Genomic DNA, 19,268 nt, shown 5'->3' with positions numbered 1-19,268 from the left:
CAACTTGGCAAGACCTCATCTCTACAATAAATCAAAAACTAGCCGGGCATGGTAGCGCACGCCTGTAGTTCCAGCTCCTTGGAAGGCTGAGGCGGAAAGATTGCCGGCGCCCAGCAGGAGAGGTGCGGTGCCGGGAACGGCCACTGCACTCCAGTCTGGGTGACAGAGTGAGACTCCAACTCAAAAAAGAAAAAAAAGGGTTTCTCCTCAATGTCCTGACTTCACAAAGATGGTCCGGCAGGATGAGCCTAGAGCCCACGTCCCCAAGGCCGTGTGACTCTCCAGGTGGGGGCTTTGGCTGCAGGACAGCGTAGCCATCCAGGGGCCCAAGAGACTGCGGGCTGACGGGGCCATGGCCTCCTGTTGGCCAGACCAGGCTCTTGCCCTGCACCGTCTGCCCCAGACTCTTTCTCGGTGCATGTCCACGTCTCAGCGGCCTGGTGGTCAGGGTGTCCCCTTCCCTGTTGTATTTTCTAGTCCCCCCTAGCTCCTGAGATGGTGACGGAGCTCCCTGCCAGCCCTGACTCTCCCCCGGGCGGCCACCCGGGCTTCGGTGCACAGGAGGCGCCCACCTCGTCCCAGGGCCTGCTCAAGCTCTTCCAGGGGAACTCACCCGTGGAGGACCTCGGTGCCAAGGGGGTGAGCCCACGCCCCACGCCCTGAGCCCGGAACCCTGACCCCTGACCCCTGGCCCGAGCCCCAAACCCTGAGCCCTGAGTTCCCAAGCCCCAAGCCTGGAGTCCCGACCCGAGTCCCAGGCCCCAAGCCTTGAACCCTGAGCCCCCGAGCCCCAAGTCCCCGGTCCTGAGCCCTGGCCCTGTAACCCCAAGCCTAGGACCCATCCTGTGTCCCCGAGCCCCCAGCTCGGAGTCCCGGCCCCAGTCCCCGACCCTAAGCCCCGAGGAGAGGGTCTGTCGGGAGGCCACAGCTGCCCCTCGCTGCCCCAGGCCAGGGAGAGGATGAAGGAAGAATCGTGGAACATCCACTTCCTCGAGTACGGCCGGGGCGTGTGCATGTACCGCACGGCCCAGACGCGGGAGCTGGTCCTCAGGGGCATCCCCGAGAGCCTGCGCGGCGAGCTGTGGCTCCTCCTCTCTGGTGAGCGGCCCGGCCACCTGGGCGCCAAGGTCCTGGGCGGGGCGCCCGCAGGCGGCAGCGCCTCCCCGCGGGGGGCGGGAGGCAGGCCCCCTGGACACCTCCCCTCCTGGGAGCAGGGTCTGAAGACGTTCACACCCTGGCCCCGCGGACCACCTTGTGAGGACAAGTCACCCGTTCACTCATCCTAGGCAAAGTGACCCCCCAAAGAGCGGGAGCAAGGTCGGGCAGTGTGGCTCAGGCCTGTCATCCCAGTGCTTTGGGAGGCTGAGACAGGAGGGTTGCTTGGAGTTTGATCCGAGCCTGGGCCACATGGCAAGACTTCATCTCTACACAAAAATTTTAAAATCAGCTTCACATGGCGGCTCATGCCTGTAATCCCAGCACTTTGGGAGGCAAAGGCAAGCAGATGGCCTGAACCTAGGGGTTCGAGACCAACCAGGGCAACTTGGTGAGACCTCATCCCTACAATAAGTCATTTTAAAAAATGAGCTGGGCATAGCGGCACACACCCGTGGTTCTAGCTCCTCGGGAGGCCGAAGTGGAAGGCTCACCTGGGCCCAGTAGGTTGAGGCTGCGGTGGCCATGAGTTTGCCACCACACTCCAGCATGGACGGCAGAGTGAGACTCTATAACTTAAAAAGCAATAATAGTAACAAGGATAGCAGAAAAAGAGCAGTCGCAAGGGAAACTGCCAACCCCTCGTGATTAGCCCGAAGCCCCACCCCTCCTTGGGGCGCCCATGTCTCCTGCTGCCCGTTGCTGCCCCAGAGCACTGGGATGAGCAGAGGGGCGGCTGCCCTGTCTCCTCAGGGGCCTGGAACGAGATGGTGACCCACCCCGGCTACTACGCCAGGCTGGTGGAGGAGTCCAAGGGGCGGTACAGCCTGGCCACAGAGGAGATTGAGCGCGACCTGCACCGCTCCATGCCCGAGCACCCCGCCTTCCAGAACGAGCTGGGGATCGCCGCGCTGCGGCGGGTGCTGACCGCCTATGCCTTCCGGAATCCCACCATTGGCTACTGTCAGGTGAGGCCTGGGGGTGGGCACGGCGTCTCCCCGCGGGGGGCCCCAGGAGGGAGCCCCCACGGAACGAGACGGGATTTTGAAACCTCATCGACTGTGGACGCAGTGTGGACCATCCTCTTGGCCCATGCAGCATGAGGCCTTCCACGTGCTCCTGACCAGGTCAGACAGCATCGGGTCATCTCGTGTTGATAAAACATGCAAAGCATAAAACCGTCCGGCTTCATCTTGCTTAGTTATTAAAAATAGAGGTGCGGTCTTGGTCTGACTAAGTTGCCCAGGGTGGCCTCGAACTCTGCCTCCTAAAGGGCTGGGATTACAGGTGTGAGCCACTACACCCAGGCCTTCTTAACCTTTTTTTGGAATCAGAGTCTCAAGTCGTTGCCCAGGCTGGAGTGCGTGGCACGCTCACGGCAGCCTCGACCTGGGCTTGGGTGATCCTTCCGCCTCAGCCTTCCAAGTAGCTGCAACTACAGGTGGGCACCATCACACCCAGCTCATTTTTTGATTTATCATAGAGATGAGGTCTCGCCAAGTTGCCCAGGCCGGTCTCAAACCCCTGTGCTCAGGCCATCCTCTCACCTCCGCCTCCCAAAGTGCTGGGATTATAGGCATGAGCCAGCATGCCCAGCCAGCCGCTTTTAAGGGTAAAGCTCGGTGGCATTAAGTATATTCACATTGTTGTGTAGCCGTCATTACCATCGTCTCCAGAGCACTTTCTGTTTGCAAAACAGAAACTGCCCCTTATACGAGCCCCTCCCTGGTCACTTCCTGTCTGCGGATTTGGTGACCCAGTTGTCCCGGGTAGGCCCACCCGTGTTTGCTCTTCTGGCCTGGCTTGTTTCCCGTGGCCTATGTCTCCAGGGTCGCCTGTGTGGGGGCCTGTGCCAGAGCCCCTTTCTGTTTGGGGGCTGAGGCATGCTCCGTGGTGGGGATGCTCCCGCCTGTCCCTCCACCATCCTTGGTGACACTTGGGTTGTGTCTGCCCTGTGGCTGCGGTGAGCCTGCCGTGCAGACGTCTGTCTGAGCCCCGGCTGTCAGTCTGGGGTGTGTATCCCAACGTGGACTTGCCAGGCTGTGCGGTCATTATTCTGCTTTTTAGTTTTCGAGGAACCTCCATGCTTCCTCCACAGCAGCTGCAGGATTTTCAGTCCCTACCAGCAATTCACGTGGGTTCTGCATCCACCCGTCCTTGCCAGCTCTTGTTACACTCGCTGTTGTGTCGGTAGTGATGGATGGGAGGGGGTATGTCTCACTTGGCTTTCTATGCGCATTCCCGGCAGCTTCTGATTTTAAATCTCACGGACGCTTCACCCTAAGTCTCATTACCACTGAGGCCATGTGGGCCAGTCTGCCACACATCCCTGGCACCGCGTGGGTGTCTGTGGCCTGGGCATGGGGCTCCGGCCATGCACTCCCCATGTGTCAGTGTGGCCCTCTGTCCCTCCGTGATACCAGATGCCTCTCCTAAGTGTGCTGTTCAGACATCACCCTCTCGTTTCCCGGTGCCTTTCGGCCTGGTTGAAGGAGTGACAGGCTTTCTGTCACATTAATTCCTGAAAGTTGCCTCTTGGCATGTTTCTCAGACTGGGGCTGGCACGATCTCAGGGCCGAGCGCCAGGCCCCCTCAGAAGGGGTGGGCTTGCCCTCTGACAGAGGCCATGGGCCCTGCGGGCGGGGGCGGCTGTACCTGCTGGGCAGCAGCGCTGTCTGTGCCGCAGGCGATGAACATTGTGACGTCGGTGCTGCTGCTCTACGGCAGTGAGGAAGAGGCCTTCTGGCTCCTGGTGGCCCTCTGTGAGCGCATGCTGCCAGACTACTACAACACCAGGGTGGTGGGTGAGTGTCCCGGCCTGGCCACAGCTCCCGGGGGGTGGCCGCCCTGCCCGGGGCAGGCTCCACGCCGAACACTTCCCAGGTAGGCCCAAGGGCCTCATGGCTGACCTGCCGCTGCAGACTCAGAGCAGGTCTCGAGACACGCCAGCCCGCCAAGCAGAGGGCCAGTCACAGAGCCCAGCCATCAACCTCCTCACCTGGACTCCCACCCAGACTCACGGGGTCCCTAGGAGCTGATGTCCGTGGGCATCCGAGGACACTGCACAGTGGCTTTGAAAGTCTGCCCGGGCAGGGTTGTTCCACACCCATCGTCCCAGCATTTTGGGCGTCCAAGGCAGGAGCGGTTTGAGACCAGCCTGGACAACATAACAAGACTTCATCTTTGCCAAAAAAATTTTTTTAATGGGGTGGGCATGGTGGCACACACCTGTAGGCCTGGCTACTCAAAAGGCTGAGGCAGAAGGATCACCTGAGCCCAGGAGGCCAAGGCTACAGTAAGCCATAATACTGCCACTACACTCCAGCCTGGGTGACTCTAAATAAACAAACAAATGCCCACCCGGAGCCTGAATTCCCATCCATCCAACTTAAGTGTTTTTGTTATGGGAAATTCCAAGCGTCTAAGCTGGAGTGTAGCAGACCCCTTGTACGTTGCCCAGCTTCACCTGCTATAAACTCACATCCAGTTAAATCTGTTCTTGACGAAACGGACTTCCCCATGCATCCAGGGGCTGCATATTTAAGACCGCCGCTCTGAGCCATCCTTCCCTCTTTGTGGCGTGTGGTGTTACCACCCTTGGGTCCCTCAGAGCTGCGTTGTTCAGAAGTCAGGACAGGATGCAGAAGCCACCTAGGCCGCCGTTCACGGCTGAGTCTTTTAGGGAGAGGTCAGTGTTCCCCCAGAAGAACCCTCAGGGAGGCAGGTGGGAGGCGCAGCCTCTTCACTGCCATCGGGGGATGCCGTGGGGCCTTTGTTTCCTTGTCGGCTCCCACCGCCTGCACCCCTCAGGCCTCACTATATGAGGGTGAGGCGGGCCAGCGGGCTTCCGTGCCCAGGGCTGGCTCCCTGCAAGGGCCCAAGGCCACAGTGTGAGCTCACCACTGGCCCCTTCGTCCTGTGCACAGGGGCCCTGGTGGACCAAGGCATCTTTGAGGAGCTCACAAGGGACCTCCTGCCGCAGCTCTCGGAGAAGATGCAAGACCTGGGTGTGATCTCCAGCATCTCGCTGTCCTGGTTCCTGACGCTCTTTCTCAGCGTCATGCCCTTCGAGAGTGCCGTGGTCGTCGTCGACTGCTTCTTCTACGAGGGCATCAAGGTGATCCTGCAGGTGGCCCTGGCCGTCCTGGATGCCAACACGGAGCAGCTGCTGGGCTGCAGCGACGAGGGCGAGGCCATGACCGTGCTGGGCAGGTGACGTCCACTCCTCCTGCCCGGGGCTCATGGAAGAGCCTCCATTCGCCAGCCCGCGCCGCGCAGTCGGCGCCCAGGGGCTGGCCAGGCCATGGCTGGACGTGGTGCTCTGGGGTCAGGAGCCGGCTTCCCTTCTAGCGGGAGGCCAGGTAGCATGGACATGATGGGGGCTGGAGAAAATGAGGCCAGGCAGCAGGCTGGGCACACCGCAGGCCTGCCACTCAGACGTGAGGTTAGGGAGGCTTCCCACCGTGGGTGCTGAGCCGAGATACGAGTGTGACAGCACTGGGTGGTGGTCAGGAGCCAGCTGGCACAGCAGGGCTGTCTCTGACAGAAGCCGGACGCCCCTCTTTCCACGAACTGGTCCTTCCCAAATGCTGTGACTCAGCTGTTGGTCCCCCGAGGGAAGCAGGCTGCTCTGGCTTCCTGGAACAGCTGTGAACGAACTGGGTCTGGCCAGTCATGCCCTCGGTTCCTCCCAGAATCTCAGCCCCCCCACCGCAGTCCTCGAAACCCACTCATTGGGCCTGGGCCTGCTCGGTTTGCCTGCTCTGGTCTTGTACCTGCTGGCATCCACAGAGCTCCCTGACCAGACCTGAGCTTGTCCCTTCCCTGGGGCAGGGAGGTCCCCATACCAGTCAGCCCCTGTGCAGGGGAGGCGTGTGAGATGCCAGCCCGGCCTCTCTGTAGCCCACGCCCTGAGCTTGGTGTGCTCTGTCCTGCCCACACCACGCGGGCGAGTTGCCTGGCCTGGAATGCTTCCAACCCCCGGGGACAGCCCAGGATGCTGCCACATGCCTGCTGAGCCTGCCAGGGGCTGGCCGGGACCCTGTGGGCCTGGCAGGGTGGCGCCTCCCTTGTCCAGGCTGTGGCACTTTTGGTCCTCACTGACATCAAGATACCTGCTAGGGACCAGAACCTGTGTCACACCCATCTCCTAAGACAGACAGATTGGGCCTCCTCAGGAACAGGGTCTGATTTGGGGTGGAGCCAGGTCAGCGGGGGTGGGGTCAAGCCACTTCTCCGCCCTGAACTCAGGCGGGCCTAGGAGGGCAGGAAGCCTTGGCAGGTGAAGCCTACTGGTCAGAGCAGGGCCCGTCCCCAGGACTGTGTCCTGAGTCCCCACAGACACGCGCCAGGTGTCCTCCCTGACTTCCTCCTGGGACTCAACCCTTTGATCCCAGCTCCTCCTGGCCGGGACAGGGGTTCCTCCACCCCAGTGACCTGCCAGGCGAGGAAGCATGTTGCCCCTCCGGCTGTGTGGGGTCTGGGCTATGGAGGGTACCTGCTGGGATGCCCCTCAGCTGCCTCCAGGGGGCCTCAGAGCTCCCCGAATTACTGGGGCCTGCCAGGCACAACTCTGCCTCAGAGCCACACCCCGACACGGCCTTGGCCGGGATGTGCAGGTCTGGCCTCTCCAGCACTCATCTGTGGGAAGGGGCACCTACGGCTGTGCGGTCTACACTGCCGTCCTCTGACCTTTGCAGATATTTGGATCATGTGGTCAATAAGCAGAGTGTTTCCCCTCCCATCCCCCACCTCCATGCCCTGCTGACCAGCGGAGATGAGCCCCCCACGGAGGTGGACATCTTTGACCTCCTGAAAGTCTCCTATGAGGTCAGCGCTCCGAGGGGTTGGCTCCTGGGTGGGACTGGCTCGGCTGGCGGGCCTCACAGGGTCCCCTCTGGCCCACAGAAATTCAGCAGCCTGCGGGCTGAGGACATCGAGCAGATGCGGTTCAGGCAGAGACTGAAAGTGATCCAGTCCCTGGAGGACACCGCCAAGAGGAGTGTGGTGCGTGGGCGGGACGGGGCAGGTGGGCGGGCCGCCTCAGGTCTCCATCGTGGGCAGGATCTGCGTCGGGTCCTGGGGTGCGGTGGGTGCAATGTGGGGGGCGCGGAGGGGCCCTCATCATCTTTTCCTGCTCATGGATGGGCCTGTGGGTGGCTTCTCCGACACTCACACCCTGAAGGCCGATCGCCCTCAGGGCCAAGCACTCTGGCCTGACTCTTCTGTGTGTTCCCTGTCCTGGCTGGGTAGCGACACTCAACCCCTCTATACCCGTGTCTTCCCCAAGGAAGCCTTCGTCCTCCTGTCTGAAGGGGTTAGGCTGTCCTGCCACCTGGTACTGCCAGGACTGTTTGTAGTTTCTGCCTCCAGAGGCGGGGACTTCCTCCATTGTCTCCATATCCCTGCCCCCTTCAGAGGGCCTGTGGGACAGTGAAGGTGCCTTGCTCACAAGCAACAGAAGTCACCTGATTGCAGCCGATTAAAGTAAAAGAAGAATCTAGCTGGACATGGTGGCTCACGCCTATAAGCTCAGCACTTTGAGAGGCTGCGGCAGGAGGATCACTTGAGCCCAGGAATTTGAGACCAGCCTAGGCAATAGAGCAAGATTTGTCTCTGCCAAAAAAGCAAACTAGCTGGGCTCGGTGGCTCAGCCTGTAATCCCACGCCTTTGGGAGGCTGAGGTGAGTGGATTGCCTGAGCCCGTGTGTTCGAGACCCGCCTGGGCAGCGAGACCTCATCTCTACAATAAATCAAAAAATCAGCCGGGCGTGGTAGCGCATGCCTGTAATTCCGGCTACTCGGAAGGCTGAGGCGGAAGGATCGCCGGAGCCCAGCGGGTCGAGGCTGCGGTGGCCAGGAGCGGCCACTGCACTCCAGTCTGGGTGACAGTGAGACTCCAACTCAAAAAAAAAAAGAAATCTGAAAAAAGAAAGGAGCATGGACGGCCAGGTCTCAGAGGCGCCTCCACGGTCTTTGCAGAGATTCAGACAACAGGAGCTAAATAAGCAACCCGGGTGTTCAGCCACGGGGTCAGGGACGAGCGTGTGAATTGTGCGCACATCCTGAGTGGACCCCATCACATGGGCCGGCTGGCAAGAGGACTGCTCATGCCTTCACCCTGGAGCCCATGAGTGTCCCTCCTAGCCACCCAGTCGTGCAGCAGGAGGTGGGCACCCGTGGGTACAGCCGGCTTCCCTTTCCCCAGGTCCGTGCTATACCCGTGGACATTGGCTTCTCCGCCGAAGAACTGGAGGACCTTTACACGGTGTTTAAGGTGACAGCCCAGAGCCAGGGCGGGACCCGTACCCATCCAGGTGCACCCTCAGATGCAGTTACCGTGGACCCGTGTGGCAGAGCCGAATCCTCCTGGGAATTTAGGCAGGATGCTCTTTTAGATATCAGAAGACCCCAAGTCAGCCTGCGCAGAAGAGGGTGTGCATCGGCTCGTGTCGCAGAAAAGTCTAGGCATGCAGGGCTTCAGCGAGGTGGGATCCAGGCGCTCAGATGTGCTGTCAGCCTCCCCACCTCTGTGTCCCCTGGCGGCCCCTCCTGCTGTCAGCTGCTCCAGAACTATCCTATCCTTGGCAACCACAGCAGAAAGAGAATTTTTCTCTCCAGGTGGTTTTAGCGAAAGACCAGGGTTGATCATCGACTTGAGCCAGGTTAGGTATGATGGTACAGGATGGTGTTGGCTGCTGGGCCACATGAGGTTTCGTGCCCTGGGGACAGGGCCAGTCACCTGTGGGTGGGACCAGAGGGGCTCTGCCAGGAACCCTGAGGTACTGGTAACAAGAGAAGGGGGCAGGGTGCCGATGAGGAGGCAGCAGCTGCAGGGTCTACCTGCCCCAGCCACATTGGGTGCACAGCCACATGGCGCTGTTGTCTGTAGGGTGGCCATTGCACCAGCACTGCTCTGGAGGCTGCTGAGTGCTATCTTGTGTTCCCGGCCTGTTAAGAGGGGCCGCGGCTTCCAGCCGAGGGTTCTGTGAGTGCAGGTGTGGCAGAAGGCAGGGGCATGCCCGCCAGCCTGGGGTCCTCTCGGCTGCAGCCAGTGACCGGCCGCCTTACCAGCCTGTCCCCACAGGCCAAGCCCCTGGCCAGCCAGTATTGGGGCGGCAGCAGCTCAGCCGCCAGCCGCCGGGATCCCAGCCTGCCCTACCTGGAGCAGTACCGCATTGGCGCCAGCCAGTTCCGCGAGCTCTTCGCCAGCCTGACGCCCTGGGCCTGTGGCTCCCACACACCGGTGCTGGCCGGGCGCGTGTTTCGGCTGCTGGACCAGAACAGGGACTCACTGATCAATTTCAAGGAATTCGTGATGGGCATGAGTGAGTGCCTGTGGCCAGGCTGACCTCCCAGCTGCACCCCCAGCCTCCCCAGCTGTCTCCTCTGCCAGCGAGGGTGGCCCTGAGCCTTGGGCCTCCATGAGGGAACAGCAGTCAGCCCACTGGAGACAAGTGGGCCCCAGGGTGCACACCACAGCCGGGTCCTGGAGGCCAGGTCTCCCGTCCTTGACAAAGGCGGAGCTGTCCTGGCTGGGCTCCAGGGACTCAGGCCTGGGACTCCGTGGCCCTCAGGGAGGGAGTTGGGCAGTGCGGGCTCTGAGGAGGGTCCCCCGTGCACCCCAGAAGCCATCTCACCAGCACCCCCTCCCCGGCTTTCCTCCAGGCGGGATGTACCACGGGGACCTGACGGAGAAGCTCAAGTTGCTCTACAAGCTGCACCTCCCGCCAGGTGAGAGCCTCCCCCCAGGTGCAAACCCCCCTCACATACGAGCACCCCCCAGGTGAACGCCTCCCCTGAGGTATGAGTACTCCCATGAGGGGCCCCCAGGTAAGAGTCTCCTGCCAGGTGCAAGCCCCCTCATGAGGACCCCTCCCAGGTGAAAACCTCCCCTCAGGCGTGAAACCCTCAGGTGAGAGCCTCCCCTTGTCTGAGCTTCAGAGCCCCCCCCAGATGAAACCACCCCCCGGGCGTGAGTCTTCCTCTCCTCCAGGCAAGAGCCCCCCCAGGTGAGAGCCCTGCCCACTCCGCAGCCAGGGTCTGGTGCTTTTCCCCAGTTCAGACATAGCGTACCAAGGTGTGGATGCAGGCCCCCATGGAGGCCCACAGTGGGGAGAGGGAGGACGGGGCAGAGCCCGGCCAGGGTCCGAGCAGAGCTGCGGTCTGGGAAGGGGCGTGAGGGAAAGCCAGGGTGCCCGGACATCTGGGAACAAGCGGCTCGACCCCAAAACCACAAGAGATGCGTGAATGGAGATTCAGGGTCGGCCCGAGATGCCTTGCCCTGCAAGTCTTTCTGGTCTCTGAAGGGCTTATCCCGTGGTTCCCAGAGGATCTGGGGGGGCGGGTACTACTAGGCTCCCCAGGGACCTGTCGGCACCAGGAGGGGCCCTTGGCTCTGACCTCTCCAGGCAGTGCTGGAGCCTCGCGGGACCCCAGTGAGGGTGAGGGCCAGCTGAGCCGGGAAGGGCTTATGGGCCCATGGGTCCTTAGGAGGAAGGGAACTGTCTTGAGTTATCACCGAGGAAGCTAGGCTCAGGCGGGCGGAAGCCTCGCTCAGATGCTCTGGCCAAGGTGAGCCTGTCCTGACCCTGCAGTCCTGTGCAGGATGATATCAGAGGGGCTCTCAGCGCTGGCCCCTAGTGGTTTTGGGAGACCGAGTTTGCGGCTCCCCCCAAGAGTCACCAAACGGCCTGTGGACTAGAGCCGTGACCTGCCCTGGGCGACTGCCATGGGCCCCCGAGCAGAAAAGGCTCCTGACACCTCGGTCTCACCTGGGCCTGCGGCATGGGTGAGGGCTCATGGGCCGCCCGCCGCGCCCCAGCTCTTCGGCCCACCTGGCCGCCCCGCAGCCTGCACCATGGGACCCTTCTCACTGCATCTGCTCTGGACACTGGGCAGTGAGCCACCGGGACCACATGACCCACAGCCCTGGGTGCAATAGTTGGCTCCAGCCAGACTGCCAGGGCAAAGCCACCTTGTCCCCATGCGGGACAGCCCCTGGTCTTGACACGCCTGTGGGAGGCTCCGCCATGCATCACCAGCACGGGAGGGTGCCGCTGTTCCCTGGGTCCCCAGTGGTGCTAATCGACTCTTACCCGGGATGTGTGTTTCGTTTTTGAGCTCCATGTAAAGGTCAGGGAAGCAACACGTCACCGGAACCGACTGTGGGCGCGGGACAGGTGGCCCACAGTGGGGAGGCACAGCCCCCGCCCGGGACCAGGAGCCCCTCCCGGAGGGAAGCCCCTACCCCCTGGCCTCACTCCCTTCTTCCCTCTCCAGCCCTGAGCCCGGAGGAAGCAGAGTCAGCCCTGGAGGCGGCCCATTACTTCACGGAGGGCAGCTCCTCAGAAGGTGAGCGCCTGCGGCACGCTGGCCCCCATCCTGCTGGGCCCGGCTCACAGGCTGTGTGGGGCACTCCCGGAGCTTGTGGGGGCAGCCCGGCCGTGCTCTGGGCTGAGCGCCTGTGGATGTTCTCTCTCTCTCTCTCTGCCTCCTGGACCCGCCCCGCCCTCTGCTTCTCTCCGCTGTCTCTCAGCATCTCCTCTGGCCTCAGACCTGGATCTTTCCCCGCCCTGGGAGGCTCAAGGTCAGTCCCGAGGCAGGCGACCTCTTCTGGCGCGCCTTCATAGTCAGGAAGCCTGAGCTCTGAGAAGGGCCCGGAGCCGAGCCCCTCCTGCCCTGAGAGAGAGGGCAGCACCGGGCCTGCGGGTGGCCAGTGGCGAGGACACAGCACTGGGCCCCGAGCAGCCAGGCTCACTGCTGCCGGCACGGATGCAGGCACGCTCTCGCGTTCATGGGAAGGAAGAGCACGGGGTGGGTCTGAGGCTGGGGTGCACGAGTCCTGCCTCGTTTTCTCGTCAGTGGAATGCGCATGCTGCTGCCTGCGCAGACTCACTCCTGGCTGAGGGCAGCGCTTGCCGGGAGTGTCTGACCAAGGCAGCGGGCGTTCGGGGCCTTGGGACTGGACAAGGGAGCGGCCGACATGCAGGGCGCTCACTGACGCAGCGTACCCTGGATATGTGGGGTGGCACACCGAGGCACCGCCCCAAGGGGAGGTGAGAACCCGTGTGCGTCAAGGTGCCTGCCTGACGGGCCTTTGCCAGCAGGAACTGCCGAGTTTGTTGGTTCCTGACTCAGACACTGTCAGGTGGCCGTGAGCTTAAGGGACTGACACAAGCAGGTCACCTTCTGCTGTGCCTGGGCCTGGGCAGCATAGTGCTTTGGGCTCTGGGAGAGGCCGTGCCGAGCCCCGTGCCCAGGGCAGGAGTCCTGAGCCAGGAGAGCCACCTGTCATGCCCCCGCCAGCCAGGTCAGGCGGCTGAGCTGAGGAGCCCCACTGGCCATGCTGCCTCAGGGACCGTCCCAGGAGGCAGCGCCTGCACCTCCCCGTGTGCATGCATGTGCAGGGCACGTGTGCCAGCCCCAGCAGTGTGGCCCTCAGAGGTGCGGCACTGCACACCGCCCTGTGAACTCGCGGCAGGCATGGGAACCGTAGTAAGGGTCCTGACGGGACCTTTGCCAGCAGGAACTGCAGAGTTTGTTAGTTCCTGACCTGTGGGTAATGCACCTCGATACCTTCAGAGATGCGTGGTGAAACGCGTGGTCCCTGGAACAGAGGCAGGACAGCCCAGTGGCGTTCCGCCTCAGTGTGGCCAGCATGCAAGTGGCCAGGCCCTCCCATGGTGCTGTGTGCAGGATAAGGTAGCGGGCAGGGAGCAGGGGCTGTCTGCCCAGGATCCAACCAGGGCTGGCTCAGCCGAGCCCCAGAGGCCTCAAGGACCCTGGGGTGTTGGGGTCACAGCAGAAGGAAGCTCTCATGCTCTTTTTTCTTCTCCGCTTGTCCAGAAACTTCGCCACAGGAGAGGCGAGAAGGCAGCAGAAATGAGGACGCCCGAGAGAAAGGAGGAGGTACGGGCCGTGCTCGATGGTGCTGGAGACCCCGGGTGGCGTGAGTGCCCTCATGCCAGGCACCGTGGAGGAGCCCCAGCCCCGGGAAGCTGCCCTCGAGGCACATGGCCGCCGGCCCCCGGAGGCCCTGTCCCTGCCAGCCCCAGCCCTGCCCCTCCGCCCCGCACCCGCATTCCTGCCGGCCTTCTTCCCGGCCCCTGCCGTCTGCGCCGTCCTCCGGAGGGCAGGCGAGGCCATCGTCTCCAGCTTCAGTCCCACCTCTTGAGTGGGTTGAGGGAGACTCACAGTGTGCTGGGCATCTCCCGCCACCAGCAGTCCAGGGACCCCGCCCGCTGCGCCCTGCCCCCAGCCCTTCTTTCTCTCCTGACTCAGAGGAGAAGGGGACCAGCCCTCCGGACTACCGGCACTACCTCCGGATGTGGGCCAAGGAGAAGGAGGCTCAGGGGGAGACGATCAAGGACCTTCCCAGGATGAACCAGGTAGGCGCCGTCGGAGCCCAGGGTCTGCCCACGACAGGGCTGAAGGGCCGCCGGCGCCCCGCCCCTTGCTCCAGCAACTCCCGCAGGTGGGAGCCCTCCTCCGTGCCTCGAGAGCCAGTCAGTGACGATTCCAGAAAGACAGGGCCCTTGTGCCAGGGTCTTGCCCAGGGGTGCTTCCAAGGTGGCAGCAGCTTAGAGCGAGCCAGCATCCATGGCCAGAGCAGCCCTGGGAAGGCTGGCCTCCAGTGGCCAGAGACTCAGATCCTGCCGCCCTCCGCGCTGCAGGCCCACCTTCACTCACTGGCCTCTCGGGTTGGGAGCTTGGCGTCCTGTCCCAGGTCTCCCAGCAAGGCAGGGGCAGGCCCTGGGTGCAGGTTGCAGGCCCCAGCCAGAGGAGACACATCCTGGCCTGGCTGGGCCAGACCCACCCAGCAGTGCCCAGAGGGGGTCCCTGGCCAACCTGCCTGCTGGTGCCCAGAGGGGCACCCTCCTCTTCCTCACCCACTGGCCCTGGGAACGAGGCTCTATCCTCCCCGGATGGAGGCCTGGAAGTATGGTTTAAGGACGGACGACCTCCCCTCCCTCCTTCCCCCCACCCCACTCCATCAGAGCTGACCCAGGCTGCACTTACCGCCCCCATGCCCTGAAGGGTCTCAGTGAAGGGAAGGGTTGAAGTCACTTCTGATTAAAGATATAAAAGGCCTTTGGGAGGCTGAGGTGAGTGGGTTGCCTGAGCCCGCGGGTTCGAGACCCGCCTGCAACTTGGCTGAGACCTCATCTCTACAATAAATCAAAAATCAGCTGGGCGTGGTAGCGCGCGCCTGTTGTTCCAGCTACTTGGAAGGCTGTAGCTGGAAGGCTGAGGCGGAAGGATCGCCGGCACCCAGCAGGTGGAGGCGGCGGTGGGAGCGGCCACTGCACTCCAGTCTGGGCGGCAGAGTGAGACTCCAACTCAAAAAAAGATACAAAAGGCTACAGGCTCAAAACACAGCGGGGGCCTCACAGTGACCAGGTTTGGAGAGTCGCGGTAGAAGCCAATCTCTTGCTGATGAAGTGGGCGGAGAAACGGAGGGAGCCTGGGCTGAGCGTGTCCCCGTGTGCCGTGGAAGGTTCTGGAGAGGAAGGCTGGGAAGGCGGTGTGGCCCTGGCCGCGTCGCTGTTCCCGGGGCCTGGGCCAGCCTGGCTGCTCCGTCCGTCCGCCTGGTAGGCACGGCAGCTGCCGCCCGCGTGTCACCCTGTTCCTGCCCCACTCCACTTCCCCCCCAGGAGCAGTTCATCGAGCTGTGCAAGACGCTGTACAACATGTTCGGCGAGGACGCCCTGGAGCAGGAGCTGTACCACGCCATCGCCACAGTGGCCAGCCTCCTGCTGCGCATCGGCGAGGTGGGGAAGAAGTTCTCGGCCCGGGCGGGCCGCAAGCCCCAGGACGGCGTCCCCGAGCAGGACAGGCCCCCGACGCCCGAAGCCCAGCCTGCCGCGGCCCCGGAGCTGCTCCCTCCGGCCACAGGGGATCTCCAGGCCCAGGGCGGCGGCGACACGCACCTGGGGAGGGCGCCACAGGATAGCCAGGCGGTGGTGGACGGCGGCAGCGGCGAGGGCCAGGGCTCGCCCCCCCAGCTGCTGTCTGACGATGACACCAAAGACGATGTGTCCGTGTCCTCATACTCGGTGGTCAGCGTGGGCTCCCTGCCGTGCGAGGACCTGCCGGACGACACGGTGCTAGTGGGTGGGGAGGCCCGCAGCCCCACACGCAGCGGGGGCTCGGTCGACGCCGACTGGTGCATCTCCTTTGAGCAGGTCCTGGCCTCTGTCCTCACGGAGTCCGTGCTGGTGAACTTCTTCGAGAAGAGGGTGGACATTGGCCTCAAGATCAAGGACCACAAGAAAGTGGAGAGGCAGGTCAGCACCTCCAGTGACTACGAGCCTCCGGGAGCTTCGGGCTAACCTGTGGCCGCCGCTGAGACCGCGCCCCCTCGCTCGCCGCTGTCCCCAGGCTCCCCTTCCTGCTCTCCGGGGCAGCGTGTGGGGCCAGGAAAGAAGGCCGAGGTGGACACTGTCACCGGAGCCCAGGCAGCACCCGCCGGGGGCCCGGAAGAGGCCGACTGCTCCCACCTCCCCCGCCCAGCGGGCCCACCTTGTAGTGCTAGAGGCTCAGACCTGCCCTCTCGCCTCCGCCTCTGCACCCCGAGCCGCAGGCACAGGCCGCACTCTTGCAGCTGTGCAGGCCAGGCTTGTCCCCACCACTTGGCGCCAGGTGGGCGTCTCAGGCCGTGCGTTTGTGGGGACCAAAGGGGAGACCTTCAGGCTGCTCTCCAGGAGCCAGGGGCCCAGCCTCCTGAGGAGCGCAGGCGCCAAGCACCCACTGCACAGGCAGATGCCGCCAGGCCTAGGCCCTCAGCTGCCACCCGCACCAGGAGCGTGAGAGCACACCCTCAGGTCCTGGTGCACAGCCCTGGATTCACGCAGTTGGCTAAAAATCACACTGTGCTCAATGCCTTAATAAATCCCTAAGAGAAAATCCACCCCGTGTGTTGTGCCTTGATGTGGCCGCCGCCACCACTCGGGCCTCCTGGCTGCTCTCCTGGCAGGTGCGGGCCCTGGCTGTGTTCCCGAGGCTCCCACACTTGGTCCCCGTGGGGCTGGGGCGGGGGTGGAGGGGCTGGCTCACTCGGGCAGGGCCAGTGCTGACCTGTGGCAGAGGACATCCTGAGCTCCCCTGTGTGGCCAGGGGGCCTGGGTCCTGGTGCAGGAAGCGTGTTCTCAAGGCCTGGGCCGTAGGGCTCCAGAAGCAACGGGGGGACAGCGACCCTTGGGGCCGAGCCAGAGCAGGGCCGAGCCGGTCACCGTGGGGCACTCTTGCTTCTGCCAGAAGACGTGCAGCCCTCACCCCATGGGGCGCTACACTCTGAGCGGCCCAAGAGCGTGAATATCGTCCAGCGCTCTGTGCACTGAATCTGCACCTGGCCATGGCGGCGCTGAATGTATGAAGCAGGTGCAGGGAGGTGAACGACAGTGATGAGCGACCGTGAGCTGGCCGCGGCCTCTCACGCCCCAGCCGGTGCCACCGCCCTGTCAGGCGTGGTCCACGCCGTGCGCCAAGGGGGCGGAACTGCTGTGTATCTCTGTGGCCGCTGTTTTTCTTCTTTACTTAGCAGCCTTGTTAAGGTACAATTTACACATAAAATGTGCCGCTTCCAGTGACAATTCGGTGATTTCTAGGAATGTGCAGACCGTGTAGCGACCTCCAAGCTACCTCCATGACGGTACTTGGAACGTTTTCATCGCCTCGGAAAGGCCCGAAGGCCCAGCTGTCGCCAAACTTGTTCCTGCCCTCAGCCCCAGGCAACTGCTAATCTACTTCCTGTCTCTGTGGATTCGGCTGGTTTTAAAAATGCTTTTTTTTTTTTTTTTTTTTTTGAGTTGGAGTCTCACTCTGTCGCCCAGTGGCCGCTCCCGGCCACCGCAGCCTCGACCTGCTGAGCTCTGGCGATCCTTCTGCCTGAGCCTTCCAAGTAGCCGGAATTACAGGCATGCGCTACCATGCCCAGCTGATTTTTCTGATTTATTGTAGAGATGAGGTCTCGCCAAGTTGCCCGGGCGGGTCTCGAACCCGCGGGCTCAGGCAATCCACTCACCTCGGCCTCCCAAGGCGCGGGATGACAGGCTGAGCCACCAAGCCCGGCTTAATTTACTTCTAAATAAACTTTTATTTCCTTAGTTCTTTGTGTGTTGCAATTCCTTGCATGACTCTGATCTCTGGGTTGCTGGTGCTGCGCCTCCCCTGGCCTGGCCATCCACCCTCACTGTCGGGGTATGGATGGGGGAGGAGGGACAGAGAGGGAGAGGCGAGGGAGGCGCAGCACCTCCGGAGCTGGCAGGCCGCCCGAACGTTTCCTAGAGGCGAGGCTAAACCATGAAGTGAATGGTGGGCTGCCCTTGTCTTGAGTCTGTTGGAGATTTGCCAAGGGGAGGGGGCGGGTCGCCAGCTTGGCCTGCAGTGAGATGTCCGAGCACCTCCTAGAACCTGCCTATGGCAAGTTTATCTGTCCACGTCTAACCTGTGCTAGACTCAAAGCGTGTCAGTCTATGCAAAATGGCTCTGCTGAGGCTCTGCTGAGTTTATTCTAAGTTTCCCAGGATCCCTCCTTTCATTAGTGCTTAAGGCAGTACTGCTCAGAATTTGGTTTTATTTTTTAGTTGAACCAATGCCAGGGATGTCAGCTTGATTTGCTCACTTCCTTAAGCACCTATCATTCTTTGCAGACCTGTTCTCACCCACACTCAGGGAAACGAGGAAGGCCTCGCACGGAGGCCGCTGCTTGGAGGTGGCCTTCCCTAGCTCCAGGCGGGCAGCAGAGCAGGGAGGGTGGGCATCATTGGGCTCTGATGCGGATGCAGGAGGCGCAGGGGGGCTAGCTGGAAGCAGGGTGTCCCATGTGGTCGGCAGGGGAGCTGACCCGACCCGGGCGTGCTGCGGTCACCCACGGTCCCGGTGCAGCCTGCCCTGCAGAGGCTGCGGCCTGGCCACGAGGAAGCTGCGGTCAGTTCTGTTGTCACACATGGTGCTTGCATGCTCAGTCTCTCAAACCCCATTTTTTTTTTTGAGTTGGAGTCTCTCTGTCACCCAGACTGGAGTGCAGTGGTCACTCCCGGTCACTGCAGCCTCGACCTGCTGGGCTCCGGCAAACCTTCCACCTCAGCCTTCCAAGTAGCTGGAACTACAGGTGCGCGCTACCAGGCCTAGCTAAAACCCCATTTTTTTAAACGATCATGGCAACTTTATTGTTGACAGCACCAAACTAGAAACAGCCCAGTGTCTGTAAACAAGCGTGATGGATAGGACAAACCTACTGTGGAATAACCACACAGCAGAATATTACTCGTCCACAAAAAGGAATAAAGGACTCAGGAATGGATCTCAAAGTAATTATGCCGAGTGAAAAAAAAAGACAGAAAAAGTACCTGCTATATGATCCCATTTATATAAAAATCTAAAAAATGCCAATGAATCTACAGCGACAGAAACAGATGAGCAAATGTCTAGGGCCAAGTAGAGGGAGGGAGGGAATACAAAGACTTCCAGGCATTGTTAGACAGTCATCACCTTCGTCATGGTGATCGTTTCCTGTGTGTGAGTGTCTCTGTGTGTGTGTGTGTGTGTGTGTGTGTGTGTGTGTGTGTGTTAACAAAGTGTATCAAACTGTACTCATACTCCATTTTTAAAAAATTTCTAGGCTGGACTCGCTGGCTAAGCCTGTAATCCCAGAACTTTGGGAGGCCAGGGAGAGTGGATTGCCTGAGCCCGCTGGTTTGAGACCCACCCGGACAACTTGGGGAGACCTTGTCTCTACAATAAATTAAAAAAAAAAATAGCTGGGCGTGGTGGTGTGCGTCTGTAGTTCCGGCTACTTGGAAAGCTGAGGCAGAAGGATCGCCAGAGCCGGCAGGTCGAGGTTGTGGTGGCCGGGAGCCGCCACTGCGCTCCAGTCTGGGAGATGGAGTGAGACTCCAACTCAAAAAAAATAAAAACAGGCCGGGCTCGGTGGCTCAGTCTTTAATCCTAGCACTTTGGGAGGCCGAAGCGAGTGGATTGCCTGAGCCCGCGGGTTCAAGACCCACCTGGGCAACTTGGTGAAACCTCGTCTCTAAAATAAATCAAAAACTAGCCGGGTGTGGTAGCGCGCACCTGTAGTTCCAGCTACTTGGAAGGTTGAGGTGGAAGGA

At 61.7% G+C, this 19,268-nt stretch overlaps 1 protein-coding gene across 2 annotated transcripts in view; it reads left to right on the top strand.

Moving 5' to 3' along the window:
• TBC1D9B (TBC1 domain family member 9B) overlaps positions 1–16,066 on the top strand; it is a 35,465-nt gene extending 19,399 nt beyond the window's left edge. The window contains exons 7-21 of one of the 2 annotated variants that reach the window (XM_008050425.2): positions 478–639; positions 948–1,098; positions 1,909–2,123; positions 3,842–3,959; positions 5,082–5,367; positions 6,855–6,984; positions 7,063–7,161; positions 8,363–8,431; positions 9,242–9,482; positions 9,823–9,888; positions 11,437–11,508; positions 11,693–11,743; positions 13,003–13,065; positions 13,438–13,544; positions 14,811–16,066. In XM_008050425.2, the coding sequence (XP_008048616.1) occupies positions 478–639; positions 948–1,098; positions 1,909–2,123; positions 3,842–3,959; positions 5,082–5,367; positions 6,855–6,984; positions 7,063–7,161; positions 8,363–8,431; positions 9,242–9,482; positions 9,823–9,888; positions 11,437–11,508; positions 11,693–11,743; positions 13,003–13,065; positions 13,438–13,544; positions 14,811–15,488 (2,508 nt within the window). In that variant the 3' untranslated portion in view covers positions 15,489–16,066. The remainder of the gene's footprint in view (positions 1–477; positions 640–947; positions 1,099–1,908; positions 2,124–3,841; positions 3,960–5,081; positions 5,368–6,854; positions 6,985–7,062; positions 7,162–8,362; positions 8,432–9,241; positions 9,483–9,822; positions 9,889–11,436; positions 11,509–11,692; positions 11,744–13,002; positions 13,066–13,437; positions 13,545–14,810) is intronic. The other variant, XM_008050426.2, reaches the window with a different exon arrangement.
• The last annotated feature ends 3,202 nt before the right edge of the window (positions 16,067–19,268 follow it).

Source organism: Carlito syrichta, unplaced genomic scaffold, assembly GCF_000164805.1.
Source record: "Carlito syrichta isolate Samal-C Ts95f unplaced genomic scaffold, Tarsius_syrichta-2.0.1 Scaffold145449, whole genome shotgun sequence".
Classification (NCBI taxonomy): domain Eukaryota; kingdom Metazoa; phylum Chordata; class Mammalia; order Primates; family Tarsiidae; genus Carlito; species Carlito syrichta.
The sequence above is the reverse complement of the archived record's forward strand: the minus strand, read 5'-3'. Positions and strand labels throughout refer to the sequence as shown.